Source organism: Pararge aegeria, chromosome 11 (genome assembly GCF_905163445.1).
Source record: "Pararge aegeria chromosome 11, ilParAegt1.1, whole genome shotgun sequence".
NCBI classification, from domain to species: Eukaryota; Metazoa; Arthropoda; class Insecta; order Lepidoptera; family Nymphalidae; genus Pararge; species Pararge aegeria.
This window is the reverse complement of record NC_053190.1, coordinates 11,617,778-11,630,971: the sequence shown is the minus strand read 5'-3', so window position 1 is coordinate 11,630,971 and position 13,194 is coordinate 11,617,778. Positions and strand designations below refer to the sequence as shown.

Here is a 13,194-nt window from a genome sequence, read left to right as displayed (position 1 = left end):
CCCACGGGATAGCCATATGCCTGCTAACCAAGAAGCGGCCGTATCGCATCATGTTCAAGTTACGTCGGCGCAGCAAATTCCGGAGGCTAGCTTTAAATCGTGAAGCGATACCTTTTTTACCAAGCTTCCTATTAATTGTAAGACCTAGGTAGGGAGCTCGTGCCACAAATCATCCGAGCATAGTTAATAAGTTTAGTTTTAATATTATAATAATTAATAATGTAACTAATATTAGTCTTAACATTTTTTCATGCACCCTGCTGCGAGCCTAAATATAAGTATTAAAAAAATATTGTCATGTATCGAAAATCTATTAAGTTATCCGAGTATGTATTCTTATTAATCTGTATTCACTTATATCTGTGATTATTTGACAATTGATTGACATATTTTTTTTTCTATAGAATAGTATTTTGAATTTCCCCTGTTTTGAATTAATTTTGAGTTTGTGAATAAAGTAATATATGTTCATTTGTAGTATTAGTTTTATAATTTATGATTACTGTGTTATTTTCTAATTACTTGTAAAATGCATAAGATTAATAACGTGTACAATGTCTCAGTGGTGAAGTTAAATCTAAGGAGTTTTGCTAGTTCAGGAAAGAAAATAAAGGATTTCAACTACCAGTATTTTCAAAGAAGCAATGTGCCCACATTCCACTTTCAGAAGTCTTTGCCTCGGCTCCCTATACCTGAGTTAGACAAAACTCAGGAACGTTATTTAAATGCAGTACGACCGCTTCTTAGCAAGAGCCAGTACGATGAGGCGATTAAGAGAACTAGCAATTTTGTTGCTCACGAAGGCAGCCAATTGCAATCAAAACTTGTTTCTAAGGATAAATACAATAAGCATACAAGTTACATATCAGATTATTGGTTCGACCTATATTTAAGAGAACGAGTAGCATTACCCATCAACTACAATCCTTTCCTCGTAATGCAGAACGATGTGAGGCCAGAATACAATAACCAGTTGGTTAGAGCTACAAACTTATTAGTAAGTGCAGTTAGATTTATGCTTTCCTTAAGAGAGGAGATATTAGAGCCTGAAGTATATCACATGCAACCCAAGAAAAGTAACACACCATTATTTAGAACTGTAACTGGGTTACTGCCAGCTAGTTTATCTTGGTATGTATTATTTTTTGACAAACCATGTTATTAGTATGGAATTATAACTGAGCTGCCTGATTATCAAACTTCTCCAACATTTTCGAAGGTGTTATCCCCACCCAAATCATGAAATTAATTTTATATAGAAGCTTTAACTTTAAACAACCTGTTGAATGCTGCTTGCTCCTAGGTTTGAAAGGGCATGTAGCACAATGCTGAAAACTTTTTCTAGGTTATTTAACATATGTCAAACATATCCTGATCCTTGGAGTTTTTCTTTTTTATTTGAGCTTTTGAGTTTAGTGTTTAACCTAAAACTTATGGTAATGTTATATATATAGCATGATTTTTATCAAGATATTTTTTAATTTCTATTATTTAAATATTTTTCACTCTGTGGCCACTGGGCATTCAACAATATTTAAAGTAGATGCAGCCAGTTCAAAATGTATGATGACATGAGGCTAGAGAGTAATGAAAATAGCACTGAGGTGGAAATCAATGGATAAAGCTTAATTTTTATCAAAATTCATGGAAGCATGAAGTAAACTTTTTAATTTTAAATTTAAATGAGATGTCTATTCTTGCCGGCCTTCTTGATAATGAACGCTGATGATTACAATATCTCTTAACATGAACAGTATGGGTGCAAGTTACTACTCAACTACTTTATAACCTTCCAAATTTATTATATTATATATATATATAATTATGATAAAGAATTGTTAATTTGGATTTTTTGCTAAAATTAATGATGCTCTTTGAACTATGGTAGGCCAGACAATAGCAAAGGAATAATTTAACATTTCTTGTAATGTAATACTGTATAATTTTAGGTATGGTGCATACTTATTCAAAGCATTTCCACTGGATATGAGTCAATTCACCGGGCTATTTAATGCAACTCGTATTCCTGTAGTAAACAAAGACAAAATCTTCAGAGACCCAACTTGCAATCATGTTGTGGTGCAAAAGAATGGAAATTTTTACACCTTTGAAGTATTAGATTCAGATGGTAATTAATTCTCTAATTAAATTAAACTCTGTGTATATTGTTATTAGTCTATCATAATTTTGTGTGATAGTGTGAAGAGTGATGTGATTACAAAATCATTGTTATAATTTTGATATGATTAGAAATAAAATGTGTCTTCTCTGAGCTCCCATGATGATGATCAATGCAAGAGTTGAAGGAGGTTCCTCCGCAGTAATTTCATTATGGTCTGGATCTTGGCCCTAGATATCAAAATACAAATACCAAATCCCTACTTCCCTACTAATATTATAAATGTCAATGTAAGTTTGTTTGTTACGCTTTCACCCAAAAACTACTTAACCAATCCTCATGAAACTTTGTACACATATTCTTGGAAGTGTAAGAAGTAATATAGGATACTTTTTATTCCGACATTAAGCTCGGTTCCTTTGGGAGAGGGGATGAGTGTTTGACGATTTTACACCATAACTCCGACAAATTATAACCGATTTAAATAATTATTTTTGTACTATAGAGGTTATAATATGTGTTTAATTTTGCCCAAACTGTGTTTGGAGATAGAGTACAGGACTCCTCAGCGGACTATTTAAGGCTTAGCGTACTGAATACTTTAAATTTTTTTAGATCAACATCTAAATTTAATGCCACATCAAAAAACAAAATCAAACGCAGACAAAGTCGCAAGCAACAGCTATTAAATAATAAAATAAATTGTTAACAAAAATTTTTAAGAATCAATCATCACGTCATCTTTTTCTCTATTGCTATTTTAAATTGGGAAACATTTCCACACATTTGTAATATCAGGATTAAGTATGGAGATAAATACAATTTAACATTATTGTTTGCTTGTTATCATCAAGCCGGTTGGTGATTTCAGTCGATGGTAGTAGCAGATTTGAGGATATTGCCGCCGTTTTCTGTTATATTCCCTTAGTTGCCTCGTACAACACCTGCAGCAAGAGGTGGGGTGGTGACAGCTGTATTCTGATTAGCCGACACCACATTGCTAACATAACAAAAAATCAATGAATACACCTTTTTTTTTTGTAAGAGTTGCTGTTTATAAAATTTATCCAAAACTGTTTGTGGTTTCAGGTAATCTATTATCACCATCAGAAATTCAAGGCAATTTAGCACAAATTCTTAGTGACAATTCAAAAGCTGATTGCGAGCTGGGTGTTTTAACAACTCAGAACAGGGATGATTGGGCAAAACAGAGGAACCATTTGGAAGAAATTGGAAATAAAGAGGTGTTCCAAAAAATTGACTCAGCGATATTCAATTTAGTGCTAGATGATGTTTGTATAGACGATAATAAACATAGGCTTTTAGCACATTATTTACATGGAGATGGCTCAAACAGGTAATATTTGCTATATTATTTTTAATCATATTATTTTATAGATAAGGTATGTTTGGTTATTTGTTTATTTGTAACTTACTATTAACGTACGTAAAAACTACTAAACCAATTTTAATAATTCTTTCACCATTTAAAAGCTCTTTCAGCCAGAAGTAGTAGTAACATAAGCTATATTTAAATATTTGTATTTTAAATTGTCAGATTCCATTTAAAATCAAATAAATGCTATATTACTTGAACCACATGCTTATATAAAACTTACCTCAAAACTATGGAGGGTAGAGGTAAGGAGAGTCATCTTATATGGGAGAAAAGTTGAAAAAGTGTCCAGTGTATGCGCTAAATAACAGTTCAAAAATCCTCCACAATGGCGCTGGTGGATGCACAGGGTATGGTATGAATGTAGCAATCGTAGATGAATTGAAGTATGCCGAGTTAAAAAATTTAATGTCATTATCGACTAAAGTCAATGTACAAAATATTGTGGTAAATATAACCTTACTTCCTTGTTTATTTTTCAAGCCTACTCTAACAATATTTATATTTGGCGCTTCTTTTAAGAGTTACCCTGATGCAAATGTGGCGCCATCCTAATTTAATATATTTTGACGACACTTTTTCATATACACAGATGACTCTCCTTACCTCTACCCTCCATACTCAATAACATATATAGGTTACAGTTAAGAATTTAAAAAACTACTGTCTCCAATTTCATTAAATCTAAATACGACGGCAATGCTCTAGGACTATTTAAACATTGTAAAACATTACCTGTTCAGGAACAGTATAAATATACATAAGCGGATGAGGACGGCCAACCGCTTGCACGATTCGTTCGCTAACAATATATACGGTGAGCGAACGACCGCCTTTATGGTCCCTTATTCATGAAAAAACTACCTTCAACGTTGATCCAAAATGTAAACATTAAAAACATTAAGCATATATTTTTTTAACCAAGTTAGTTGGCTGACTATTTTGTATCTCATATAGTTTATTTTCATTTATTCTAGTACTTACTAGTATAAAAGGTAATCATTGCAGATAGGCAGGACGAGGACAAACCTCTGTGGTTTTTTCGGTGCTTTTATACCAAGCGTTTTTATGTGATTGTTTTATTAGATAAATAAAAAAAAGATAATTTAAGAAGTTTTAGTTGCAGGATTTGTAAAAGGTTTATATTACACTAGCTGTTGCCCGCGACTTCGTCTGCGTTTGATTTTGTTTTTTGATGTGGCATTCTATTTAGTTGTATTCAGTATCGCTGAGCCTTAAATGAGGGGTTTGCTGCTGTCCGCTGAGGAGTTCTGTCCTCTATCACCATTAGATGTACACTAAGTTTAGGCATAATTAAACACATACTATAACCTCTATAGTACAAAATTAATTATTTAAATCGGTTATAATATGTCGGAGCTATGGTGTAAAATCGTCAAACACTTTCATCCCCTCTCCCAAAGGAACCGAGCTTAATGTCGGGATAAAAAGTATCCTATATAATTCTTCTAACACTTCCAAGAATATGTGTACACAGTTTCATGAGGATCGGTTAAGTAGTTTTTTCGTGAAAGCGTAACAAACAAACTTACATTGAGATTTATAATATTAGTAGAGATTGTGCCACACCACATCCAATTTGGTTTATCTGCTTTGTTGGTCAAGTTAGTAACTTCAATCAAGGTTGTAGGTTTGAATCCCTGGATGAGTTAAAAATTGTTAGATATTAGGTTTGTTCTGACAACAATTCTATTAGCAAACCACTTCTGTGATTTGCACAGCACTTTAAGCCCTAAGTCCTGGTTATTAACAATGGCTTGTTAATTAATCCCTGAAGCCCGCCTATCCCCATTTGTGTAGTGTGGTGGGTTAAATAGAAAGTGGAACATCATTAGACTTCTGATGTAGCTCGTTAATATTAAAGAATAGATTAGATATTCTTTTGGAATGAAAGAATAGTTTATAATACCTTATCTTTATTTATTTTCAGATGGTTTGACAAATCATTCAGTCTCATAGTCACTAAGGATGGTGTGTCTGGTATTAACTTTGAGCATTCGTGGGGTGATGGGGTAGCCGTTCTCAGGTTTTTCCAAGACATATACACAGAAACGACCACGAAGCCATTTATAGGACCCGACAGTAAACCATCTGATAAACAAATCACGGTAAAAAAATTAGGTAAGTGCATAATATACCCAATTATGTTCAGCGCTGTGAATTTAAGTTGGAGGTTCCCTGCTCGATTTCTGGCAGTGGAAATTTGGGAATTTATAATTTCTGTATATACTCAGGTCTGGTCTGGTGAGAGGTTTTGGCCGTAGCTGGTCACCACCCTACCGTCAAAGAACCGTACCGGAACACTTAATCTCATAGGGGCACGCCCTAAGAGATTAAGTGTTCCGGTACGATGTCGCGTGAAAACCCATTAGTGGTATGACCATGATGACCAGTGGTACCATCGTAGACTGAACCATCACTTACCACTAGGTGAGATTGCAGTCAAGTGCTCACTTGTAGAGGAATATTCTTGAGTATTCCTCTTGATTGAGAAAGGATCAAGGCTGCATTATATCACGCTATGGCCCATAGCTGGTATTTACGTAAAACTCAGAATTTAGTAAGGAAATAGATCTTCTAGCACAGGAACAAAAACGTGATTTCTAGGCATTTTATGTTCTAAAAGTCCGGGAAAATTCCGGAAATTTAATTCCCATGCCAAGAACAGACTGAAAATAATTGAGTTATAACACGTAATTTTAAAATTCGATTCGCAGAGCTCAATATAGGTTTTATTTAGACCGCGTAGTGTTCCATCTATCATAAACAATGGATTAAAACAAAATGAACTTTGTACTCCCCCGTTTTTTTTTTTGAATAATCTTAAATAGTAATTTTTTTATTAACGAGCCTAGCGCTTGACGACAATCATGACCGTTCCTAGACCTATTAACTCTTGCCTTGGAAGTACCCACATTAAACGTGGCAGGAATCACAGTATAAGAAGATGTAGTACATTTTACAGAAGAATAAAACAATCCCACTAATTAGCAGTTTTTTTTATCAGCAATAATACTTTCCAGGCTGCAAACCTGCGTAAGAATAGCATGGGTGCATTCTGTTAAGCTTTAAATTTCTCACTCTCTCTCCAGAGAACTGATAATATAAGTTATACTTCTTTAGCGGCGTTAGGAAAAAATCATGGGAGTGAAATTATACGATGTAACAAAATGCGCGAGCACATGGATGGTTAAGTAAGAATAAACTTACAGTGCAATATACTAGGTTACATAAAATTCATAATTCGTTTAAAGGAAATTGCATAAAATTCTACAATAAACTACCAATTGACATCTTGGAGATGTCTCTTAAAAAGTTCAAAGTTTGTATTAAACGTAAGCTTATAGAAAAGTCCTATTATAGTATAAAGGACTACGTAAACGATAAAAAAGCTTGGGTGTAAAATTGCTCTAACCAGGTTGCTCTTCTAATAATTTAAAATGACATTGTGAGATGGTGATAACAATAAAAAAAACACCCGGCTAAGTTTGTTGTGGGCTTCTTCTTAGACCAGGACGCGCTTGGAACCCTCGTAGCTTTAGTTTTAAGTTTACGAATGTGGTTATCGCTATCATCTCACTACCGTGTAATTCTTATGTACGCATCAAAAGTGCCACCTATACTTGAATAAAGATATTTTTGACTTTGACTTTCACTTTGTTACACGATTTAAACAGGATGAAGGTAGTTGCGAAACCAAGTGAGAGGGGAATACATCGTCCGCCAGCTCACTTTTTACGGTGCGCGCGCACATCGCCACAAACAACTAACACCCTGAAGTTAGCTACAATCGACATTTTAGCTTTTCAAAAAAAGGTTTGACAGTGTAAATTTTCAATTGTCAAAGGCTCATTCCGGTGATTTAATTGATTCAATTGTACAAAAATCTCAAATTTTAATGTTGAAACTTGGTGGTCCGATAATGAGATAGCTATATATATAATGCGTTATGATAAAACTTTCAATGTATTTAATACCTTTTTTCTATTGTTAGTGTCGTTTACTCTACAAACGTAGAAAAAGGTGTAAGATAAAAAAATTTAAAAGATTGTTATCTTGTTACGCCAACAAGTCTAACGCGTGTACAAAAGTACACAAACGCTGTTTTTTTTACGTTTCCTTCTATTAGGTATACGAACCCCTAAGAGCGCAGTTTGTTTGTTTCTTTTTTTTTAATTTTTTTTTTTTTCAGAATTTAACTTAGATGACAAATCAAAAAGTTTCATTGAAAAAGCCAGAAAGGAATATCGTGATTGGTGTAATTCGTTAAGTATTGACTACATTTTATATGAAGGCCTAACAAAAGAGGCCTGCAAGAAATTTAAAGTCAGCCCTGATTGTATAATGCAACTTGGATTTCAGGTAAAATATGTTTTTTGACATGATATTATGGGAATACTGAGATAAGATATATCATACATTTTTCAATATATAATATCATATTTTCAGATACCCCAGATCTTAAGTAATATAAAATAAGAAACGTTAATATTATATGAATGGCCATGAGTTTAGATGTACTAAAGAAATGTCTTATACTATACATATTAGTTTAGATATTATTTTGGGGTAGCATCATAACCGATAGCACTGTGCAGATTGATGTTGGGGTCTCAAGGGGTGGTCAAATTATTTGAGTTTCGACTCCGTGCTGGAAAGAACCCAATATTTGGTGGATAGGGAGTTGCATGTCACATGAACGTTTGGTTCGAAAATGTCTCCAACGTCCAGCGGTTGATAATGAAAGCTACTTGTGATGTAGCTACCATCGATAAAAATTATTAAAAGTTAATTGTATATATTTAAAAGTTTATTTGACATACCATGACGTCCTAATAATAAGGATTATAATTCTGAAACAAAACGTCAATAATATTATAATAATACTGCTGTAAGCGATGGCAGTAAACACCTTAGTGCCGTCGCTGTAGAACTGGTTATGGTTCAAATGAATTGATTGCATTGGTCCGGATCCTGCGAGATTTTTCGCCGTTAAAATCAACATAAAAGCGGATGATATCGCGGGGAAAAAGTTGTATGAAAAATTTAAAATATAACTTCGGCTTACTTTTTAGGCGGCTCATCATCTACTTCACGGTAACTATGTGGGCACATATGAATCTTGCAGTACATCCGCCTTCAAACATGGCCGAACAGAGACCATGAGGCCTTGTACGGATAAAACTAAGGTAGGAATTTTTTTTTGTATATAAATTTTATTAAGTTTTTCTACCAAATCTTGGAGGAAATATAAATTTAAAATATTTTTAATTCCGATAAAATTTCTGTGGCAATCGTGGCTTGACCACTACAGCTCTCATACATATATAGTATGCCTTTTTTATCAGTCTTAGAGCAACTGTAGCCCCATCTAGTAGGAAACAATACAATTTTCGATCTACTCTAGAAAAAGTCCATGTTACAGTAAACAACTATTGAAAAAATTTGTAAAAATAGGGGAATATTTATTTGTAGGTTCATGAGGTTACTACAATCACTTAAAGTTTAAGATATTACGCGACATCGACCTCCTTTTATAATACATTAGTGGTCCCCCGCGACTTTGTTCGCGTATGCGCCATCCTTAAAAGATAGACATATGTTAGGGCAGACTTTGGATTAGAACTTTTAAAGAGAAGCAATTTGTGATACCTTATTTTGGCGTAACTTTATCTTTTAAGCATCGTACGCATTGGAACCCAATGTTTCATAAACAGAATATTTTTTTACCGTTTTCGCAACTTTTTTCATTGATCCTGCGCTGCTATTGTTTGTAGCTTAATGTTATATAGCCCAGTGATGTAACAGCACAGGGTATGCATAAAGCAGGCACATGATATAAATTTGAAAATTCCCATCCAATACGTAGGCAGTGCTTTTGTGCATGTATGAAGTGCACGCGACTGCCTATAACCTTTCTGAATAAGAGGATTATCCAACATAAAAATATTTTACCAATTCAAACCGGTAGTTCCTGGGATTAGCGCGTTTAAACAAACAATCACAATATTAGTATGGATTTCTTTAATGGCGCCGTTCGACTTATCCTTCAGAACTGTGTATCCCCTGAAAATGAAATATGTAATACCAAACTTAACAGCTCTTATAGCTGAAATAGACATATGTATGGTATAATGGACCTTTAGTCAAGTAGAACCGCACTTAAACATTTAAATGCGGTACAGTCTGGACTACATCATATTATACTAACAGGCGATATTGCAGTGAAGGGTTCCTTACTTCCGGTTTCCGTTCGTCCGTCCGTCCGTCCGTCCGTCCGTCTGTATGTCAGCGGGCTGTGTCTCACGAATAGGAAGTTTTGAAATTTTGACAAATTTCTATTTCAATATAGGTAGATGAAAATTAATAAAATAAAAGATAAAAATCAACGTGACCCTATGCAAGAAACGTGTTTCTGCTTTCACTTGCCAATGTTAATACTATAATGATATGAAATGTTTCATTTTTAATTAAAAAAATAGCTACTTCATGGAAACATTCTTAAGAAAGATCACTTATTTTTTAAATATCTACGTTATATTATGAGACAGTGAATCCCAGCAACAAACTGCTCTACAATTTGACGGAATTTTGTTATTTATGTAAAAAAAAAAATTGCACCTGAGTACAGAATTCTTCTTGTGCAAGGCCAATACAAAAATGGACGGTTATCTCACAAATTTCCCTTCCTTTTAGTTATTCTGCGACAGTCTCCACTCAAACAAATCAACAAAACAGGAGCTCAGATCCATTATGCAGGAATGTTCCACCTACCATTCCGAGCTTGTTAAACAGGCAGCGATGGGGCAAGGATTTGACAGACACCTGTTCGCTCTCATGAAGATAGCCGAAGACAATGGCCTGCCTCGCCCAGAATTATACGACTCCTTTGAATACAAGTTCCTTAACAAGTCAATCCTTAGTACAAGTACATTGTCTGCGCCCAGCGTTTTGGCGGGAGGATTCGGCCCTGTCGCGAGAGAAGGGTTCGGGATTGGGTAAGAGCATTATGAATTTTATTTCATAATCATGAATCATTTATTTGCAAAATCATATAAAATTGTAGATGTTACAAAAATGATGCAGAACAATGTTTTAGCACATTTTGAATTATATAAATTATTTAAATTACAGTGTCAATTTTATGTCAAATGCTATTTAATTATAATTAATTTTATTTAGGTCTTAAGTACCAGCAAAGTACTCATCTACGGAATAATAACATTTTTCAATATGATAAGATTTTTATCAGTCAGCTCTTCTGGTATTTTATTGTAAATCTTAGGTTCCATTATTTAAAATACTTTTGCCAAACTGCGCAGATGAATGATTTGAAGAAATTTCCTTGCTTTATTTCCTTGAGCTAATAAAACTAACAATTACTTTCTTCTTTCTTCCTTCAGGTACTCAGCGTTTCCTGATAAGCTTGGAGCAGCGATATCAGCTTATACAGCTCATAACAACAGCACGCAATTCGTTGAAGCTTTAGAAAAGTCGTTTGTAGACATTACAAAAGTTTTATCAGAATAAATTCTAGTCTTACATTACACAATACGTATCATGCAGGGATCAACCGAGGCATCCATAAATTATAATCAAAATGTGTCCCTTATCCGACCTTCGGCATAGGACGACCCTTGTCAGTTTCTACGTCTCGAGATACAAAGCTACTTTGAAAAAGAGACATCGATTGTTTACACTACGCTTCGGCTCTCTTAACACTAACCGACAATGTCTTAAAATGAAGAATTATATCACAGTATCGTAGTTCAGATTTTTTGCTTAAGCTGTTTAATCAGTCCAATATTATGGTGTACATTGTCCTATATACTTGTGTCAGCGATGCCCTACCTTACTTCGTTCAAGGTCAGTCTTCATTACCCACTCGCCAAGTCGCCTCATCGTCAAGTTAACCTCACTTTTGTACTAAAAACTAACCACCTAAAAACTAACAACCAATTAGGAAATAGTAAGCAATCAAAATAATATACAATATTTTGTAGACCTCTCAGCTGTCTTTAAACACGCGGACAATAGTCAGTAGATCAACTACACAAGCGTGTTAGTAGCACAGATATCATAGTACCGTATGCTACACATAAAACAATTTTATTGCATTTTCCCGTTTCATGTTTGTTTACCGGATTTGTATTCAAATTCTCATGTATGAGTTCGTAAATATTTACTCTTCCAGCTCGTCCTGAAATAATCTTACTAAACAGACTCCCCTGGAAATCATCATTAAACTCAAATACCGCATGTAACATTAATCACTCTTCATTATCCATCAGCTTATATTGAAAATCTATGTAATTTTTTTTCGTAAAGAAAACATCGTTAATTATGACATAGTTACTTATTAAATTTTATGCAGAGCATTAAATTGTGTGATGCTAAAGCAAACTTCTTTGCAGCAGACCTCCCTAAACAGTGTGTCCAGTCACTTATGTCAGGACCTTTAATATTATAAAGATACATTTTATCGACAAATCACCTATTGTATTCCATTTCCGTCCAACCATAATGAATTAGTGTTCATTAAATTGTGTATGTTACCGAAGCTGGGACGAGGGTGTTCATAAAGCAATAGCTATTCATATCAGGTCCTATGAACATAGGTTTCATACCTAAAACATATGGACCCAAAGTCTCTATTACTCTGAGGCCAAAGTTCATGTCACGATATGATCTACGAAATCTAAGAACTTCATATTTTTCTGGTACCATAGTAATGATATTCTATGAAAATACATCTAATTTTATAAACAGTTTCCGACCAGTACCTACAGTAAAGTTATTTGTCTTAAATTATCATGAACACTTTAAAATCATATCAGAATAGCCGAACCGAATATTTACATATTTTACAAAATTGCAGAACTGTTGAGTTTTGAAGCGCAGATGCGCATAGACTGATTAAATTATACATAGTAGGTATATCTTAGTTTCAATACTGATTATTGTGGTAGGAGGGCCGTAAATCGAATGATTGGCAGACTTCTGCTGCGATAGCCAAGGCTAGGTTCTGTATCCTTCAATTCATTTCTTGTTTATGGCTTTTGTCTATGCCAACTGGGCACAAGGTACTTCGCTAATGTCTTGTAGATGGAGAAGGCACGAAGGAGATTGATTGGTGAAACTAATGAAAAGTTAAGAAAGAAATTTCTGTATCCTTAGTTTTAATTTTCATGTTATCCGTCATTTTATACACAGAACCAAATTAGGGACCAAATATCAAATTGTGACAATTCCATTCAAATTTTACAGATTTACGTTACGTTACCTTCTACTTTGTTATATCTAGGTGTTTCTCCAAGCTACTTAACACTGGCAAAGTACATTGTGCTGTTTTGGTACTACGAAAATCCATAAATCAATAGAAGTATATCAAGGTTCTTTAAAAAAAGAATGTAAAATTTTGAACATATAACCATGAAATCATGTTATTATAAACAATTTTAAGTCCCTTAAAGTAATTTTTTGTCATTTACTCTTACTTATTTCAATTTATATTTTATAAGAAAACTTTTATAATTGTACGGCCTTTTTTAATTGAGTACTTGTAACAGTAAATAAATTGGCGTAAAATTTCGGTGTATCTGTTATCCGTGATACCAACTTACCTAGAATTCTTCTTAACTGACTGATGATATTATGT

The 13,194-nt window shown here is 34.0% G+C and overlaps 1 protein-coding gene across 1 annotated transcript; it reads left to right on the top strand.

The window, feature by feature from the left end:
* Window positions 1-443: 443 nt before the first annotated feature.
* Window positions 444-11,467, top strand: LOC120627543 (carnitine O-palmitoyltransferase 2, mitochondrial). Its single transcript, XM_039895547.1, has 8 exons — window positions 444-1,131; window positions 1,950-2,128; window positions 3,209-3,476; window positions 5,467-5,657; window positions 7,729-7,898; window positions 8,612-8,725; window positions 10,233-10,534; window positions 10,940-11,467. The coding sequence occupies exons 1-8, from the start codon at window positions 530-532 to the stop codon at window positions 11,064-11,066; spliced, it is 1,953 nt and encodes a 650-aa protein (XP_039751481.1). The 5' UTR covers window positions 444-529; the 3' UTR covers window positions 11,067-11,467.
* Window positions 11,468-13,194: the final 1,727 nt, after the last annotated feature.

Bases quoted from the DNA above. Each gene is read 5' to 3' on its own strand.
- LOC120627543 (XM_039895547.1), top strand. From the start codon at position 530: ATGCATAAGATTAATAACGTGTACAATGTCTCAGTGGTGAAGTTAAAT. The intron at 1,132-1,949 runs GTATGTATTATT...GTATAATTTTAG, and splicing joins CTGCCAGCTAGTTTATCTTG to GTATGGTGCATACTTATTCA. The intron at 10,535-10,939 runs GTAAGAGCATTA...TTCTTCCTTCAG, and splicing joins AGAGAAGGGTTCGGGATTGG to GTACTCAGCGTTTCCTGATA.